Consider the following 19,184-nt stretch of genomic DNA (forward strand, 5'->3'; position numbering starts at 1 on the left):
CAAATCTATTCTTGAACCCAAGTGCCGACCACAGATCACAAACCCAGCCCTTTATGATGGATTGAAGCCCCTGGTTTTCAAAACAAGCTGCCACCACTGAAAGCATCTTCTCAATCTCAAATAGAAGAGGCTGTCCTGGATATGCAACAGGTCTCATGGTGTAAGAGGAGACTGCTGGGGTGATGTCACTCCCATAAACTTGGTAGAGCTTTCTAAATGCCCTGTCCACTCTTCGGTGTGGCAGGTGTGTCACTCATGAGAAGCACTGGCTGCCCACACTACACACACACCGTCACCTGCCTGTGGCGATGCGGTAGTGCTCCATCCAGTCGTCCAGGATATTCCTGACCTTCCGCTGAAGCTTTTTCAGTTCCTGCGCTGCTTTTAGCCCTCGCTGGTAACCAGACTCCTCTTCCAGGGTCTCCAGCGTCTTTGCCATCTCCAGAAATTCACTTCTTGATTTGGTAGCTGTCTGGTGTAGAAAACGATTTAGTATTTGGCATGTTTTGAAAGATACCTCACAACTTTCAAAGCACTGTCATCCCGAGCCAGATGTGGTCCACTACTCCTACTTCTACATAAAGGCTAAATAAAATACCCAAATGAAGAAAAATAGATATTCATGTTGCCACAATGTTAGCTGGGATAGTGCAGTCATTTTAGATTGCAAGTTAACATACCGAAATCTTTGCCTTGAATTTCCTCCTGGCCTCAATCTCTATCATTTTCTTCCTGTTAGCTTTTGAGAGTTGGCATGCTGTGTCAGAGGAGAACTTTTCATCACTCATGATCAAACCCTGAAGGAATGCACAGGTGTTCACAAACATCATCATCATCATCATCATAGATCACTGATGTACTTGGGCTTGTGAAATTTAGACTAAATGCGACTCTTCCACATAGAAGCCTCACCAGATCCCTGTGCTTTGGAGGAGAGACGTTTCCGAGGGGAGAGAGAGACAGCTGGACGCTCTCCTCGTGAGCCCTGTAGGACAGACTGGCCGAGGACGGGCTCATGATTCGCACAGTGATGAACTCAGTCACCTGCAAAGGGAGACGCACACACCACACACGAACAAGAGGGTGCGGGGACAGGTAATGTTATTTTTGATGCTGTTATTAAAACGAAAATCAATCGAAAGGTTTGAAGGTAGTTTTATATGATGTTATATGATTGATGTATTTATTAATTGTAACTTTTCTAAAGCAATACCTAAATATGATGGAGACACAATGAGTATGACCCAAAAACCAAACTATCTAGAGTGGGCCTCTCTAAACCAGGGTTAGAGACCACTGCTTACAGACAATGACCCAGCAGCATCTGACAGGAGAGGATAACTGTTTATGTTACAGTTCTGTCAGCACTTGCAGATTGGTTTTCTGCGGGTCATGCATCATGCACATCATGAATGCTCTACCTCACACAGACTATCGGGTAACTGTAAAAAGACACACTGAGTTGTGACAAACATGCAGTTAATATTCAATGTATTTTCTCTTCTTTTTTATCTAGTTAAAAAAACCTCAGACAACCGCAATGAATGAAAACATTTTACATTTTACACTTAAACAGTTTCTCCATCAAGTTGAGAAAATGTGCCCTTTGAATTATGGTTTCCTGCAGGTCATGTCTAATCGAAAATAAATATGTTGCCATGGCATTTATGGGCCATAAATTGTACAAACGTATAAGATGATGCTTAAATTACCCCATAATAATCTGTATTTCCTCTCTCTCCCTCTGTAGGAACCTAACCTCCCTTCTCTTCTTAATTTTATAAGAATTTAAAATAATAATAGGGTTTTATTGTCCTTTTAAATCATTTGAATCAGTCAATCAGTTTTCCGAGGTCAGCCAATCACAATGCTTTATGTAATAAACTCACACATCATGAAACTTATCAGAGACCTTGCCCTACCTCTATGACAATTGGTTCGTCTAGTTTGGCTCCCCGGACCCAGTTCCACTGTCGTTTCACAGTGCCCTCCTTGTCACACATCATTCCTCCTCTCTGGTCAAATGCCACAACCACAGTGTTGCTGCCACAGCAAGGAAGTCACGTTCCAGTGAGACAGATGGAGAAAAAAGGAAGAAAAAAAGATCTCTGTTAAAATCATTTACAGATCAAGAAAATGATGTCAATTATGTTTTAAGTCAACTAGAATCTGTACAAAATACAGTCCAATTGTTACAACAACAGTGTGTGCAGAGGGGTTAAAGCACACAGATTTGCCAATAGCACAGAAGCAGTCAGGATCACTTTGACGTTGAGCACCATCACACTGAAACTTTTACCCAGCCGTTAACAGCAACCTGCAAGCACTTGATAAAGGTTATATTGATGAACAGAAGAAAGAGGTATCTGACAGAAAACTATGCTGCCACTGAGAATAGGTTTGTAGTTTTCTATTCATTTTTTAATTTTTATTATTTTACATGTTTTATTTATAACCCACCTATCAGGATGACAGACACTACCATGACCAAATGCAGTGAAGGTACCAAGAATTGATGGATCAGGGGAGTCGCTGAAAACATTTGTGTAGAATCCCCCACAAGGCAAAGCTGAGTGGCTCTGACAAATAGCGATGCGTCCCGATGGATAGCTGAGAGTGCAGGGTTCAGGTAGTCATGCTTTACTGGTTTACACCTGTCACTAACCTTTGGCCTAACCTGCCTTAATGAACACATCTCTAACCCAAATATGGCACCCCAAAAACGTCAGTCTTTACAGTACAACTCTTTACAGACAGCTTGGTTTTGAATTAGGGTAGTCCAAGACAATGTCTAAGCCTATGTCTCCCTGAATTTATCACATTCTCACCCATCCCTTCACCTCATTTCACACTAAAATTTAAACAGTCCATGAAAGAAGAGGATTCGTCTGATAGAGAGGAACAAAACTGTCTCTTTCTCAGCAAGTTATCCAGAGAGCTCAGACATTTCTGGATAGTTTACTAGAGAAATATTGTTTCACAGCACTACTGGTTTCTGCTTGTTGTTGTCCTGATGACTACCCTTAAACCAAATAAGGGGCCAGATTACATAAAAACTTTGACCCACCCGCTAATAGCAAACTACAAACCTGTACATCATAGCGGTTACATTTCTGATTAGAAGAAAGTGTCATCTTACTGAAAATGAAGCTGCAACTGAGTACAGTTAGTGGGTGGGTCAAAGTTTTTATTTAATCCGGCCCAAGGTTTCTAAACCATTTCAAAGGTAAGTTCTAGCTTGTAAAGGATACTATACGAGTGCTGTTCCATCATTGATTCTGTAGAGAAGCTTCTGCGCCGCCGGGTCCTCTGGTCTGACCTCCGGAATCCGAGGCCTTCCATTAAAGAGAGCCGACACACAGTTCTTACGGACTCGCTTCTTGTATTTGGCAATGGTGTCCTTCTTTACATCTCCATAATGACACAGGAGAACTGTTTTGGTGAATCCTTGATCCTTCAGCTTGCTGCTTTGTTCCTTTCTGTATCATCAAAATAATAAAATGTAACATATATATATATATATATATATATATATATATATATATATATATATATATATATTTTTTTTTTTTTTTTTTTTTTTTTTTTTTAGGTCCATAAATATTTGGAGAGTGACACAATTGTCATCATTTTGGCTCTGTACACCACCACAACACCCCAAGAACAAGCAGGAACTAACGACAGCTGCAGTGCAGGCCTGGCAGAGTGTCACCAGGGAAGAAACCCAGCATCTGGTGATGTCTATGGGTTCCAGACTTCACACAGTCATTGACTGCAAATGCTTTGCAACCAAGTATTCAAACTCACAATTTAATTCATGATTATGAGCCCCTAAAATTGGGGGGACAACATATAAAAATGGGTGTAACTCCTACAACGTTCCCCAATTTGGATGTAACTACCCTCAAATTAAAGATGGAAGTCTGAACTTCAAGCACATTGATTGTTTCCTTTCAAATCCATTGTGGTGGTGTACAGAGCCAAATGATGACAATTGTGTCACTATCCAAATAGTTATGGACCTAATTGTATATATACAGCACTGTGCAAAAGTTTTAGGCAGATGTTTAAAAATGCTGTAAAGTAAGAATGCTAATACATCAGGGAGGCATCTGATTGGCCCCAAATTTATTCTGCAGCATGACAATGACCCCAAACATACAGCGACAGTCATTAAGAACTATCTTCAGCGTAAAGAAGAACAAGGAGTCCTGGAAGTGATGGTATGGCCCCCACAGAGCCCTGATCTCAACATCATCGAGTCTGTCTGGGATTACATGAAGAGAGAGAAGCAACTGAGGCTGCCTAAATCCACAGAAGAACTGTTTGGGCCAACCTACCTGCAGAGTTCCTCCAAAAACTGTGTGCAAGTGTACCTAGAAGAACTGATGCTGTTTTGAAGGCAAAGGGTGGTCACATCAAATATGGATTTGATGTAGATTTTTCTTCTGTTCCATCACTTTGCATTTAGTTAATTAATAAATATAATCTATTAACGTCTATTTTTGAAAGCATTCTTACTTTACAGCATTTTTTCACACCTGCCTAAAACTTTTGCACAGTACTGTATATGAGGAATTGAGTGACTTGAAGAAGAACTACACATATACAGGCATGTGCTGATGGGACGCTTGACTGATACTATGTTTCTGTTATCTCTCTGTGTAATTTCCTCTACAGGACTGTCAGGGGAAAGTCTGATGAATCTGTGTTACATGCACCCAGGTACCTAACGACTCCTAAAGCTAGTGGCATTCCTGCACAGAAATCCTTCATGCAATATTGCTTTGCCCACAGCACACAATTCCAGTTTGATTGAAAGAACAATGGCATGTACATTGGCACTTGAGCAAGCTGGAGCCGCTCCACAGCCCATTGGCAGAGCGCTGTCCACTCGGGGTCATTGGGTTTGGGCTCTTCTTGCTGGACAATCCAACCTAGATAAACAAAGTAAGACAGGATTTAGTTAGGAACAATCTTGACTTCATCAGTAGTCATTTACATGTGAACTGTGCAACGAACAGCAACCATTTCTCTTTCATGTCTGTTAATAAATAAATGTGTTACAGAAGCACTGACTTAATCTGAAACCACATTGCTGGGTGAATCATTCATTTAATAAACATTTGTGTTTAAATATCGACATCACTGGGGGACATCAGTCATCTTTATGTTGAACTGTGATATTGCATCCCCCAGGATGAAGAGACCTTCCACTATATAGGGTATATTGGGGGGAAATTAACAGTATCTAACTGGCATAAATTGTAATGCTTTCATTAAATAATCTAAATTGTCGACTAAAATCCTGTACACATTGCAGCTAATTGTCATGTCAGTTTTTAATCGATTTGCATTACCTTCATCTTCACAGGTCCTGGATGACATAGAGAAGCTTAGGGTCATGGGCAAATGGGACAACTGAGCTGCAGACATAATGGTTAATGTTTCAGAATATCACACATACATATAATATCCAAACCATATTAAGCCCAGTGATAATATATATTTGTATTAACCACAGTCACAATGTTCCAATACTGCTACTTCTTACTGTGTATGCTAGGGCACCAGTAAGTTTATTTCATTTAATATGTGTTATAAATAGCTAGTGCATCAGATCAGATTTACTATTGGGCCACATACACTCACCTAAAGGATTATTAGGAACACCTGTTCAATTTCTCATTAATGCAATTATCTAACCAACCAATCACATGGCAGTTGCTTCAATGCATTTAGGGGTGTGGTCCTGGTCAAGACAATCTCCTGAACTCCAAACTGAATGTCTGAATGGGAAAGAAAGGTGATTTAAGCAATTTTGAGCGTGGCATGGTTGTTGGTGCCAGACGGGCCGGTCTGAGTATTTCACAATCTGCTCAGTTACTGGGATTTTCACGCACAACCATTTCTAGGGTTTACAAAGAATGGTGTGAAAAGGGAAAAACATCCAGTATGCGGCAGTCCTGTGGGCGAGAATTCCTTGTTGATGCTAGAGGTCAGAGGAGAATGGGCCGACTGATTCAAGCTGATAGAAGAGCAACTTTGACTGAAATAACCACTCGTTACAACCGAGGTATGCAGCAAAGCATTTGTGAAGCCACAACACATACAGCCTTGAGGCGGATGGGCTACAACAGCAGAAGACCCCACCGGGTACCACTCATCTCCACTACAAATAGGAAAAAGAGGCTACAATTTGCACAAGCTCACCAAAATTGGACAGTTGAAGACTGGAAAAATGTTGCCTGGTCTGATGAGTCTCGATTTCTGTTGAGACATTCAGATGGTAGAGTCAGAATTTGGCGTAAACAGAATGAGAACATGGATCCATCATGCCTTGTTACCACTGTGCAGGCTGCTGGTGGTGGTGTAATGGTGTGGGGGATGTTTTCTTGGCACACTTTAGGCCCCTTAGTGCCAATTGGGCATCGTTTAAATGCCACGGCCTACCTGAGCATTGTTTCTGACCATGTCCATCCCTTTATGACCACCATGTACCCATCCTCTGATGGCTACTTCCAGCAGGATAATGCACCATGTCACAAAGGTCGAATCATTTCAGATTGGTTTCTTGAACATGACAATGAGTTCACTGTACTAAACTGGCCCCCACAGTCACCAGATCTCAACCCAATAGAGCATCTTTGGGATGTGGTGGAACGGGAGCTTCGTGCCCTGGATGTGCATCCCACAAATCTCCATCAACTGCAAGATGCTATCCTATCAATATGGGCCAACATTTCTAAAGAATGCTTTCAGCACCTTGTTGAATCAATGCCACGTAGAATTAAGGCAGTTCTGAAGGCGAAAGGGGGTCAAACACAGTATTAGTATGGTGTTCCTAATAATCCTTTAGGTGAGTGTATATATGGTGTTTAAATAAATATGTACAATGTTTCAAAATAACTGATCATCCTTGATCAACATGGGATATATCTGTGCATAATCTCAACTTGCTGACAAGCAATTAAAGTGGCTATGACTTTAAAGATGAATTAATTATGGCAAAATTCTCATTAAGACAATTATGCAGTATATGTAGCCTATGTGGTTCTATTCATGTGTCTTCCTCACAGGAATATATTTACCTATTTCAACTGATTGAGCTCTTTCTATGGAACTGTCCGTCTTCTTCGATTTCTTCTCACCTGAGAAGGGGGAATGGAGTACGAGGTATGCATTAGTACGCAGTTTTAACTTTGAACTGGGCTGCTCTGGTGTAAATATATTTAATTACTGCGACTAGATGTAAGTTGTTCTGTGGATTGGATCCAGGCCAAGGTGTTTTAATATTAAACACCTTAACCATTTGTTTTCATACAGTTGCAATACATTTCAAACCAGTGAACTGCTCATGCATAAAACACCTTTATAAATACCACTTCAAAGACAAGAAAATCATAGGACAACTTGATCAACCAATTATTTATTTGTATGCCTGGCTTTTATTACCAGATTTAAAAGTATGTCTTAATACTCTGGTTTACTCCAGATAAATTGGAGTAGATTAAACCAACACTGTCACTAGGCTACAATCTACAGTGTCACACTGGATGATATAGTGTTTCATGATTCATTTATCAAAGTAATAAAGCTTGCATGGGCTACTGTCTCTAATCACCCAACACGTTTCCTGGTAAGCCTACCCACTCGCCTGCTTGCCAACTCTAACCACTGCCAACTACCCTTCAAACACAGTGGTGGGTTACCAGAGACAGGGTTTTCTCCTTTAAAGGGTCACCCTCCAGGTCAGGGGTGTCACACTCCAGTCCTGGAGGGCCGCAGTGTCTGCTGGGTTTTGCTCCAGCCCAGCTCTTGGCTGCTTAATTGGTCTAATTTAACAATTAACTTAATTAATTTAACACTTCTCTCCAGACTCTGAAATGTTCTGTGGGTTCAATGTTTTGCGTAATCAACAAATTGTAAGGTATCGGCTATACAAATACAATACGTACGTTTTAGATAGGCCTCCCTGAGTAAATAATGACATGAAATAAGTAATTGGGATCTCGCGTTGGAACACAATCCAGCAGACATGCGCCCCCCAGCACTGGAGTCTGACTCCCCAGTCTTTAAAAGGTGACACAGTCAAGCACCTTGAATTCACCTGGGAACCGAGGTGAATGCAGAGTCACGGTTTCATTTTATGTAATACAGGTGAAAGGAAAACAAAATCTTACATTGTAGCTGACCACTTTTGCTGTTGTTGTTGGTGTTGTTAGCATAGTGCGTGGCAACGACTGCAGTTACACTTAAAACAGGCAATTCACCCAGCATAAAGACTGAACTCTCTAATTAGAAAAGACAACAAAGCGAAGGGTCGCGATCGAGTTGCGCAGATTTCCGCAGTTCTGCGCAACATCTATAGCATTACCCGATCCCATTGGTAGAGCCGCGCAGATGCGCGCAGAACTGCGGAAATCTGCGCCCCAGGACCGCGAACAGCACTACGCCGCAGGTGGACACTCACGTCTAGGCGCCGCAGCCGTCGTCAGTTTCGGCGGCACATTAGTGGACTCTTGCGAGCTCTTCCCAGTCACGTTTTCGGCAGGTGCGCCTACTCTCTTCTTTGCTTTCATCTTTCCGTGATGACTTTTATCTGGGGGGGTCTCGTCAGACTGACTCTCGCAGGCCTCGGAGCCTTTGAGCTGGCCGTGTTTCGTGCTCTTATAAGCCAGCGAGTGCCCCTGTCTCCGGCTGTCCACTGCCGCCTCCGCCAGCTCTCTCCAGCTGTAGCTCAGGACGTTGAGGAGTCCTCTGGGGAAGCTCCCCTCTCCCCGGCCGGAGCACTCCCACAGCCACGTCCCCAGCTCGGACAGCAGCTGGGGCGCAATATACTTATACTCCTCAACCGGGCTCATGTCCTCTTCCTCCCCGGGCAAGCCCTGTCCACCCTGCACGGCCAGCAGCGCCTGGTCGGGGTCAGTGCTGTCCAGAGCTCCAGGGTCGGTACTGAGCTCTGGCAAAGCCGTCTGTTTTTCTTTCTCTTTGGTCTTAACGTCTGCATTATCGTCTGCGGACACAACGTCGGATACCACCTTTTTGCCCCTGCTGATGCAAGCAAATACATACTGTTTGTAGGTTCCCTATCCTATTACAGTTGCTGTAATGTACATCATATGAAATAACAGTCTCCTGCGATAAATGGATTGTTTAGTATACAAAATATACAAGTTATAGTAAATACCGGGACTTAGATGCAGCAGAAGTTATTGTGTTTTGTGTCTGCTTGAAAGAATATAAGATTTAAAAATGTATACACGTTTACAGCATCAAGGTTATTTAGTATTGCACAACCATATCAAATTAATGCACAGCTTTCCTTTTACAGTAGGACATCGTTTGTGTTATTGCGCTTATAACAAATGCATTCCCTCATTTCTTTGCACCAACTTCTTGCGTCCAAGCTTTGATAAATGTGTATTCTGTTTTCTATGTAATGAAGGAAAGCCATGCAGTTGTACCTCCTAATGAAAGCTGCCAGGCGCGGGTTGATGTTGAGGTATCTGAGGTCCGGCGGCAGCTCGTCCAGCGGCTTCTTCATGCGCCTCCTGTGTGTCCGATCACCTGCAGTCTGAAGAGACATCACGACAGGCTTAATAATCACGATTCTGCCGAGATCGCCTGTATCCATACATCAGAAATCAACCCCTTTACCTGATCAAAGAAATACAATGGCCCGGGGTTTGAAGTGTCTCCAGTTTCCACTCGTTTAAGCATTATCGATGACCTACAAACACATGCAGATATGAATAAGAAGCATGGATTGCAATGCAACTTCATAATAATAAAACAATGTACACAATAGTGTTACCTGTATCACACCTTCAGGCGGTGTTAGTGGGTGACAAGTATAAAACACGTTTTGCTCGTGAAACAGGTGAAGAACACTGATTGAGAATATCCCCGACAAGAAGTAATCTAATAAACTAGTTTGGCCATATTAGCACAGCAGTAGAGCGCGTTTGCCTGCAGACAGAAACCACGTCGTCCAGTTTCTGGGTTTGCAAAGCTCGTTGCTTGGAAACCCGGCTGTCAGCACTGCGAATAACCCTTAGTGGCACGTGCTGCTGCAGAAGTGTGCTCAAACTATACCTGTCAACCTAAAGCGTTCATATTTGCATAGCTTTGTAAATTACGGAGGAAACACCCTGCACCCAATTATTATTATTATTATTATTATTATAAATGTGGCTTGCATGGTTAAACAACATAACATACTTGCAAACCTATTCCTTGTTATTTTGTATAATTTATGTGTCAGTTTTATTTGTGCAATCCATGCATTTTAATAAAGCACATGGTTTAAAACTCTGTGGCTACAGTTTTGGGTGTAAAAAACCCCCCCAGCTTGCTCGCACTAAGCAGAAACAGCTCGCCCGCCCCTCAGCTGATCCGCACGCTCTGCCCCGGACGGCACGGCTTCCCAGCAGCCCCTGCGCTCCCTCACTGCCCCTGCGTCTCCAAACATGGCGGATGTGGTGCGACTGCAAGAGGAGCCGGAGCGAGAAGCCGAGCAGGAGAAACACCTGAACGGAGAGCTGGATCCCGAAGACAAGGAGGAAGCCGACGCTGCCGAAGAGACCGCCAAGAAGAAGAAGAAAAAGAAGAAGAAGAACAAGTCGGCCGCTCCCGGTAAGACGGCGCTCGTGTGGGTAAGAGTTAGGCCCGGGCAGGCCGAGGGAAACACGCCTTGCCCAGACTGACAATCTGCCTTCTTTTCATTCGTGATAAGAAATGCCGATGTCACTCGGGCGGGCGAGTATATTTTGCACAAGGAAAGTAATGCGGAATAGTAAGTAGCGCAAAGAGTTTCTACGTGTCGTGGTTTCGTGTTAGTTTCCCCGTTTCATAATGTGTCGAGGAATGCCAGTTTACGTAATATAGTGTGGTGGGTAACAATGTGGGTTTAAAGAGATGCATCACAACAATATTTACTAACAAGCCAAATAACAAAAAACATAACTTTTGCAATAAACTGAAGTATATCTGATTTGCATCAAATATTTCAAAGGTACTTAATGGTGTTTTAACTTAGAGATGTACATATTTGTGTTCAATAACAAAAAGTATATTTAATTATCACAAACGTATCACATATCAGAAGGGGAGATTTCTACTTTTTAAAATGCATCGAGTTCATCGTTACTCCTGCTTCACATTTTATTACCCAGAAGAGCGAAATGGAGTGGACATGCTTGCACAACTATTTTTTGGTGATCCTGATTGAAAAATAAATGCAACACAAGGGAAGATCTAAAAATAACCAGAAGTGTTTTGAAATAAACCGAATCCATTGACACATCCATTGTCTGTGCACGTCACTTTCATCGTTTGAGACTTTTTTGGTTCAATGAGTGGGAATGAAAGAGGGGTCTGTACAGTAGATCTGGGAAACCAGTGATTAAACACCTCTCTCTCTCTCTCTCTCTCTCTCATATATATATATATATATATCATTTGATGTCTCTCCTGTCTTATTTATTGTTTTATGACATCCCTACAGTTAGTACTGAAGCTGAAAAAGATGGAAGCGCTGAGGGGTTGGATGGGGTGACCAAACAACTGGAGAAACAAGCTCTGGAAGAAAAGGACAAAGAGGAAGATGATGAAGGCAAGTCCATTTTTAGAATGATTTAAGTAGAATAACAGGACTACAAAATCTATCTACACTAAATCTATAGTGTTTGTATCTAGCTCCAAACTGTCCAGCAGTTTCAGTAAAGGTCATCGGCAACGTCTTGTTTCCACAGATGGAGAGGAGGGGGAAAACTCTGCCGGGAAGAAGAAGAAGAAGAAAAAGAAGAAGAAGGGCCGTAAGTCATACTTCTGTCCCTTCTGCACATGCACCAGGTGTGGGGATCTGAGGCAGGATCTCCCCTTTTGTCTGTTGGGCACGGCTGCTTTATACTTTTCCAATTACGATTTTATTAAGCAATTGCAATCTGTGGAAATGGTTTAGTTCTAATATGCTATCCGGGCATGTTTAGGCTACATGTAAGGTCATGATGCAGATTCTCACTGGGCTTCACCAAATTATTATCGGGTTAAAACTACTGTCTCTGTAGTGAATTTGCATCCCTGATACGTATGTGGCTTTTGGCAGAATAAAGTTAGTGTATCGGTCTGCCCAAATGTCAACTTGTCCACACAGTGCGCCACAGTGTAGGAGCCACAATACCCTCTCACAACAAGAGGGGGACTCCAATCGCATGATCCAGTCACTAATAGTATTTATCTGAATGGCTCTTGATTTCAGTTTTGTTCATGGTGAATGATTTCAAACAAAGCTTAATCTTATCTCCTAAAAAGACTCGACAACTGTTGTTTCCCCAGGCAGGGCTTTGTAGCTTGTGTGTGTAAATGGACAAGAACGTGATATTGGGGTTATAGCTCTGAAAGGGGCAGAGTGGAAATGGGCAAACCAGCAACTGAAGCAATGCACTGGTGAATCCTCTGGTAGTAATGTAGTTCCTGGAGAAATATATATAAAAATATTACTTAATTTATCTGAATACCAAATATAAATCAACCCTTCTGCGATGATGCTGAGGGTCTCCTTTAATTTAAATTTTACAAGTCAGTGTCAAGAATCATGGACACCATACAGTATAGCCAAACCCCCTTTTTTCTTTTCTTTTTTTCTTGTTTTCATCAGTCTAGTTTACGGACTGTAGCCTTAGCTGGGTGTGACCCAGTGGATTTCACTGAAACCACAGGGATGTGTCCCGGCTTGGCTGTTACTTTGCTTTATTATATGGTTGCCATGACAGGGAAGAACAAAAACATGTAGGTAAAGTATGCACCTCTGAAGAACTACAGAATTACCCATTCTCTTCCAAGTGTTTGTGTATTCTTGGTTTAGGCCTTTATTATTTTGTAAAATGAGTTGCATTGCCATATGTGGTTCCCTGCACACACCAAAGATATGGGTCTATCATCTGAATCAAACACATTACTATACTATGTTAAAGTAAAGGAAATGGTAAGATTTGATACTGCTCGCTTCAGAGAACAGTTTCATACAGTGGCACCATCAAGATGTCAGAAATGCTTGCAGATGCTGAGCAAATTTACTGTAACATCTGGTGACAGTGTTGAATGTGATTGTACAATAAATACTTTTGTTATCATAAGAACTCATAAGAACCTTGATTTATGCCTTGGCCTGGTAATGGATCATTCTGAAATATTCTCCAAATGGTACCAGATTAGAAATCTAAAATAGAGAGATTAATTGGGCTGAATTAGGATAATGGCAACTGCCCAGTAGTGTCAAGCATATCTCAGCCAAGTTGCCTGACATTCATGACTTACACTTCTTTCTACTTGCAGCCAAGGTGCAGACAGATCCGCCGTCTGTTCCCATCGGTGATCTCTACCCAAGCGCAGTATTCCCCAAAGGACAGGAATGTGAATATCCAACCACACAAGATGGGTAAATATCTCAGAGCTTCTCTTACGGTAGCTGTGGCCATTACCCGCGCGACCGCTGTTCACACAGTGCTGGTGTGTTTCCCTGCAGCCGGAGTGCTGCCTGGCGGGTGACAAGCGACGAGAAGAAAGTGCTGGACAAGGCCAACGAGGAGGTGTGGAATGACTTCAGGCAGGCCGCAGAGGCCCATAGACAAGTCAGGAAGTACGTCAGGAGCTGGATCAAGCCGGGCCTGACGATGATTGAGATCTGGTAAGCAAACCGACTTTTAAAAATGGTTTTGAGTTCAATGAATACACTTTTCTTTACCCTCTATGTTGTAGTTGTAGGCAAATCAGAGAGGAGGTGTGGTCTGCTTCTTCCGCTTCGCTGGAGGAGAATTTGCACACTAAGGATATTTTTGTTTTCCCTAGAAAGGGCAACCCGAATCTAAACGTTGAAAGGGGGGGCATTGCTGTAGTGCTGGCTTTTCTATAGCTTTCCACTCATTTTTGTACTTTCCCACAAGCCAAAATGCCAGTGAGTGACATCAGGCTTTTGGAATAGGTTCCTTGTTGTTCAGTCAGGCTGAGCTTATTCCATGCTGTCTTCCTGCTGGAATTATGTACCTGGTTCTCAGCAGGAGTAAAGTTATTACTGCACCTCCCATCTCTCTCTATCCTGTCTGAATTAGGTCTTGCCACTCTAGAAAACCACTGTAGAGTAAGAATTAATGCCGAGTTATTTAGGTATACATTTTTACCTCTGGTTATTATTTTTTAAATCTAATGTTATTCAACACTTCTTTCAGTGAAAAGCTAGAAGACTGTTCCAGAAAGCTGATCAAAGAGAACGGTCTACATGCGGGCCTGGCCTTTCCCACCGGCTGTTCTCTGAATAACTGCGCTGCCCACTACACACCCAATGCTGGAGACCTCACAGTCCTGCAGTACGATGATGTTTGCAAGATAGACTTCGGCACTCACATAAACGGTCAGTGGCTGTGCTGTTTCTCCACCAGTCTGTTCAAGTCCAACTTATTGTCTGCTGCTGATTGAGATGTGCATGCGCTGCTTCTTACACAGATGTTTCCCATGACTGTGATTGGGGGGGGTGTAAAATTAGACGCTTGAATATTGTACGGACATCTGGTCCTGAAGTGAGCCAAGTGAAAGACTTCTGTTCACTGTATGGGCTTGGTAGACATGATGCTTTCAAATGTGATTAATAGATGTCATGGAGGCCTGTTTTGAAACCGTTTTGGGGGTGGCCGTCGGTGCTCCACAGCTCTGAGACGTGGGTGGGCTGAGGCACATGCCTAACCACAGTAGAAGCCTTCATGGTCTTTGGGTCTGATCTCGTGAGCTGTTTGACATGTAGCTTTGACTGCTTGCTTTTCCTAAGGAACATTTGAATGTGCTTTCTGACTGCAGTTGTGTCCAAAAATATACTATGATTTAAATGTAACTGTTTTATTTTACTGTAAAATCTTTATCTATAGGTAGTTTCAGCTATACTTGCCAGTTGTGTTCGCAAACAAAAACAAAAAAATGTGGGGGTGTCATTCCCAGGTTAAAAAAAAATATATGTTTTGCAAAGACATGTACTGTACTATAATCACATAAAAAAGGGCCTATAAATTGCATATTTTTTTGCAGGTCGCATCATCGATTGTGCTTTTACCGTCACGTTCAATCCAAAGTACGATAAGCTGCTCGAAGCTGTGAAAGATGCCACTAATACAGGAATCAAGGTTGGTTATTAAAGAGCCTTATACTCCATTCTTCTCTTTCCACCTTGAGCTTTTACCTTTTGTGTTTTAATTTAGGTTCTACAGTGTGCTTTGTCTCGAATGTTAAGGAAAGTGTGATTTAATAACAAGTGAGAATATTTACCCACATTTAATTTGATTTAACCACCCCCCCCACACACACACACACACACACACACACACACAGTGAATTGTACAATGATTTGCTTCCTAACATTCTTGTATTTTGTGTCACGTGTGAAGTGTGCTGGAATCGATGTGCGTCTGTGCGATGTTGGAGAAGCTATACAGGAAGTCATGGAATCCTATGAAGTGGACATTGATGGGAAAACCTATCAAGGTACAATCTCTCATTGCTGCTTCATCAGTGTAATCAATGTGGCTGTTCTGCTCATGTTGTTCATGTAGATCATGCAGTAGTTAATTCAATATTGACTATAGAGGATTATCACAGTTTTCGTTGTGGATTTGATTAAAACCAATTTAAATAATAAAATTGTCAGTAGTTGCCAGAGCTGAATGTTAAACTGGGTCTTAATGCTTTTCAGTGAAGCCAATTCGTAACTTGAATGGCCACTCCATTGGACAGTACAGGATACATGCCGGCAAGACTGTCCCTATTGTCAAAGGAGGAGAAGCAACCAGAATGGAGGTAAGTGCTTGGTGTGACGGTAACATGCATTGTAATTTTAAAAAGAAAATTGACTTGGTAATCAATCTCTCAGGCCAACTTTATAGCTGTTCAGTGGGAAGGTAGTCATCCCATCAGTCTGTTCCTCTCACAGTTGCCTGCTCCTTCACCTTCACAACACAAACATTGCAGGTAGGGTCTGCGTTTCTGGAGAAATATAATCTTATTCGTACAATTTAAAAAAGGCATGTTGTTTACCCTGCTTTAAAGCTACATAGGAAAAACACCTGACCTCTATTTACCAACAGCATTTAAAAGTAAAACTGAAAAAATCAGATTGCAGCCTTTATCCAGAAGCCAGCTTTTATTGCATAAACCAAACAATGAGTCAGCAGATGCCATGTTGCTGTGGCTGAAACACTTCACACCTTGCATTTGGAACAGGGTTGTTTTTCCGTTAGGCTGAATCATTGCTCCACAAACTGAAATACATTTTTGTTAAATTATAAATATTTTAATTACATTGAACGGTTCTCTCAAACGTCTTCAGGTGAAGGTGGAGTACTTTCAGACTCCGCTATATAGAGCTACACAGCAGTTTTTGTTACATGTGCCACTATCAGTCCATGACACATGGTTTCCATAAAATGCTGACTCAGATGGAACTGTTACACATGCATGCAGTATTGGACTTCAAGTCAGCTGGTGTATGTTATGCTACTGATCTGTAGGAATTATACTTCTATGGTTACGAGCTCCCGCTGAGGTGAAAAGACCTTGATCTTGACCTGAAGACCTGTCATTACCACAATGTTGATGGATGCGGGTTTTGGGGGACGGTGCTCAGAGGTTGGGTTTGCAGGGGTGTCTGTCTGGCTCATGCTCTGATCAGGGCATTGTTCTTTCAGGAGGGGGAGGTGTATGCTATAGAAACATTTGGCAGCACAGGGAAAGGAGTTGTGCACGATGACATGGAGTGCTCGCATTACATGAAGAACTTTGACGTCGGACATGTGCCAATTAGGTAACAAGTTATTTTTTAAAGTATTTTTCTGTTATTAATAATGAATTAGGACTGAATGACATGTAATTCTTGAATCGTGAGTTTTATTCACCTAGGGCTGCATTGTAGAGGTAGAGCTATAGTTGTGTGTGTATACACTTTCTCACTAGATCAACTAAGCAGTGTTGTACTTCATGTCCTCTTAAACCTGATCAAAGTAATTGAATTTTGCCATGTCATTGTACTCTCTATGGCATGTCTGCTTATGTTGATGGTGAGAGGTTAGCCTGAGTGGATTTGAATTAATAAGAACCAGCGAGAGCAGCTCCCACTCAGCCCATCTCTTCTCTCTAGACTCCCAAGGGCTAAACACTTGTTGAATGTGATCAATGAGAACTTTGGCACTCTGGCCTTCTGCCGCCGCTGGCTGGATCGTCATGGCGAGAGTAAATACCTTATGGCGCTGAAGAACCTCTGTGACCTGGGCATCGTGGATCCCTACCCCCCGCTCTGCGACATGAAGGGCTGCTACACGGCGCAGTTCGAGCATACCATCCTGCTGCGCCCCACGTGCAAGGAGGTGGTGAGCAGGGGAGACGATTACTAAGCCCTGCCGACTCTCCCGAGCGGCTTTTCTCTCACTTGCTTTGGCAGAAAGCAGCCTAAACCAAGTTGTCTGCAGAACAGTGTCTGTCTGAAGGAGTGGACTTGTATCATATCTGCCGTGTTTTGAAATGAACGGGGGAAAAAATGGAAAGTATAGTTTTGTCACTTTTTTTAAAATGCTTCATCGCAGTTAGAATGAATTATGCAGTTCCCTCTCGTTTGGGGAGCTATACAGCATATACATTAAGGCTGTAAGTTTGGCTTTTAATGCAGTGTGTTTCAGGGGGTTATTTGACAAACGTTGCATTGCACTCAGTATTTATATTTTCCCTGACAGATTGAGAAATTCCTGATTGACACCTGTGCCCCTTGTAGGATTTTGTTCTGAACTCCTTAAAGCCTTTTTTGTAAAAATAAAGATGAAACTTCAATCTATTTTTCCGTTTGTTCAGAATACTTTTTCTCTATAGACACTGTAACACTTCAAGACACTGTTTCTTCTAATCACAGAGCAGGCATTCCTGTGATACAACCTCACGGTCCTCTGCTTGGGGTGAAGAATAGCACGGGACTTAACAATCCTGTTTGAAGTTGACGTGATAGTTTAACCTTTAAGATGGCAGTGTGATTCATAAGCATTTGTATATATTATCCCAATTTACCAGGCCTGTCTGACATGCATCACACTGGGTTGCTAAGGGCTAAAAATGTTGTGCTGGGTTGATAAGGGGTAAGAAGTAAATCAATGGATGCTGTCTTACCACATTGTTAAAATTACATTGTCATTATTTTAAAGGGGAAACACTGGGATCACCACAATTATTTTTTGATTTCCCCTTCAGGGTGTTTTGTGGGAGGAGTTAAACATTAATATCCAGTAAGATCCAAGATTCACAGCCATTCTATTTTTTATTTTAATGTTGCCATTTTCTTTTAAGAGCCAAGTTGTAATCGTGGTGCTTGCAAGAACTTTCTAGGGGTGATTCTCACAAGGCCTGGTTTGACAGTTAGTTCCAGTTGTGCACATTTTGTCACCACAATAGTCTTAACGTTTCATTTGAAGATCTGTTCTGCGATAAACGCACATGAAAAGACAATTAACTTTTTTCAATGGACTGGTTGTCTTTGTCATGGGAGGCCAAATTATCTTATAAACATGATTAGTTTTTATATAGTCATTACCCAGACACACACCCTTCAATGTATTGGTAAATTACAGTGCCTTATGAAGTTGCCTACAGATATCTTGTGTATATATGTATGTATGAAGTACTTTGTGTAACTCCCACATTAAAATGCATCCTAAAGTAACACAAAGAAAAAACGGTAAGTAACTTATTTTCTTTCCAGACCTGTGGATATGTGTTGGTAGGTTTTATCCACTAGAAAGAACCATGTTTGCTTGCTGAATGTTCCCTGTGCATGCAATAGTGTGTGTGTATGTACATGTGTATAATGTATATAATCTATCAATCTCTATATCAGGCGGGGTACAAGGGACAGGGTACGGTGCAAATAAGTGCAAGTTTATTACCGTGAAGCCAAAAACAAAACCTCACTTCCCCTTTGAGTTTACCTAAACACATGAAGTGCCTCACTCACTACACAAATACTAATAATAAACACGAACAGGCCAAACACACTAGTAACCAAACTCTGACATCCAAGATCAATCTGAAGTTCACAAAACAAAGCACTGGGCTGAGCAACACACTCCTGTGAAGCCATAGCACCTGCCTGCAGCTCTGCAAGAACA

General features: G+C 42.0%; 2 protein-coding genes across 2 annotated transcripts; one reads left to right on the top strand and one right to left on the bottom strand.

Annotated features, from left to right (window-relative positions):
- Nucleotides 1–228: 228 nt before the first annotated feature.
- Nucleotides 229–9,998, bottom strand: LOC136750175 (uncharacterized). The gene is made up of 13 exons (XM_066704999.1): nt 9,818–9,998; nt 9,661–9,733; nt 9,468–9,577; nt 8,474–9,054; nt 7,092–7,151; nt 5,361–5,426; nt 4,838–4,937; nt 3,252–3,479; nt 2,461–2,610; nt 1,923–2,043; nt 913–1,044; nt 681–797; nt 229–472 (listed from the first exon to the last, which is right to left on the bottom strand). Exons 2-13 carry the CDS (start codon nt 9,721–9,723, stop codon nt 293–295), a joined length of 1,908 nt encoding a protein of 635 aa, XP_066561096.1. The 5' UTR covers nt 9,724–9,733; nt 9,818–9,998; the 3' UTR covers nt 229–292.
- A 435-nt stretch (nt 9,999–10,433) lies between these two features.
- On the top strand, nt 10,434–17,863 carry metap2a (methionyl aminopeptidase 2a). Its single transcript, XM_066705002.1, has 11 exons — nt 10,434–10,638; nt 11,510–11,617; nt 11,757–11,819; nt 13,339–13,441; nt 13,529–13,690; nt 14,229–14,410; nt 15,076–15,170; nt 15,432–15,528; nt 15,737–15,840; nt 16,728–16,843; nt 17,177–17,863. The coding sequence occupies exons 1-11, from the start codon at nt 10,473–10,475 to the stop codon at nt 17,427–17,429; spliced, it is 1,449 nt and encodes a 482-aa protein (XP_066561099.1). The 5' UTR covers nt 10,434–10,472; the 3' UTR covers nt 17,430–17,863.
- Nucleotides 17,864–19,184: the final 1,321 nt, after the last annotated feature.

The sequence above is a fragment of the Amia ocellicauda genome, chromosome 5, assembly GCF_036373705.1.
Source record: "Amia ocellicauda isolate fAmiCal2 chromosome 5, fAmiCal2.hap1, whole genome shotgun sequence".
In the NCBI taxonomy this organism is placed as follows: Eukaryota; Metazoa; Chordata; class Actinopteri; order Amiiformes; family Amiidae; genus Amia; species Amia ocellicauda.

What these genes read in the sequence shown, in the direction of transcription:
- metap2a (XM_066705002.1), top strand. Translation starts at nt 10,473, where the DNA reads ATGGCGGATGTGGTGCGACTGCAAGAGGAGCCGGAGCGAGAAGCCGAG. An exon ending in GAACAAGTCGGCCGCTCCCG is followed by an intron (nt 10,639 to 11,509) that starts GTAAGACGGCGC and finishes ACATCCCTACAG; the next exon opens with TTAGTACTGAAGCTGAAAAA. An exon ending in CTTCGGCACTCACATAAACG is followed by an intron (nt 14,411 to 15,075) that starts GTCAGTGGCTGT and finishes ATTTTTTTGCAG; the next exon opens with GTCGCATCATCGATTGTGCT.
- LOC136750175 (XM_066704999.1), bottom strand. Translation starts at nt 9,723, where the DNA reads ATGCTTAAACGAGTGGAAACTGGAGACACTTCAAACCCCGGGCCATTG. An exon ending in CTGGCAGCTTTCATTAGGAG is followed by an intron (nt 9,055 to 9,467) that starts GTACAACTGCAT and finishes TGCTTGCATCAG; the next exon opens with CAGGGGCAAAAAGGTGGTAT. An exon ending in AGTGTCTGTCATCCTGATAG is followed by an intron (nt 2,044 to 2,460) that starts GTGGGTTATAAA and finishes TTGCTGTGGCAG; the next exon opens with CAACACTGTGGTTGTGGCAT.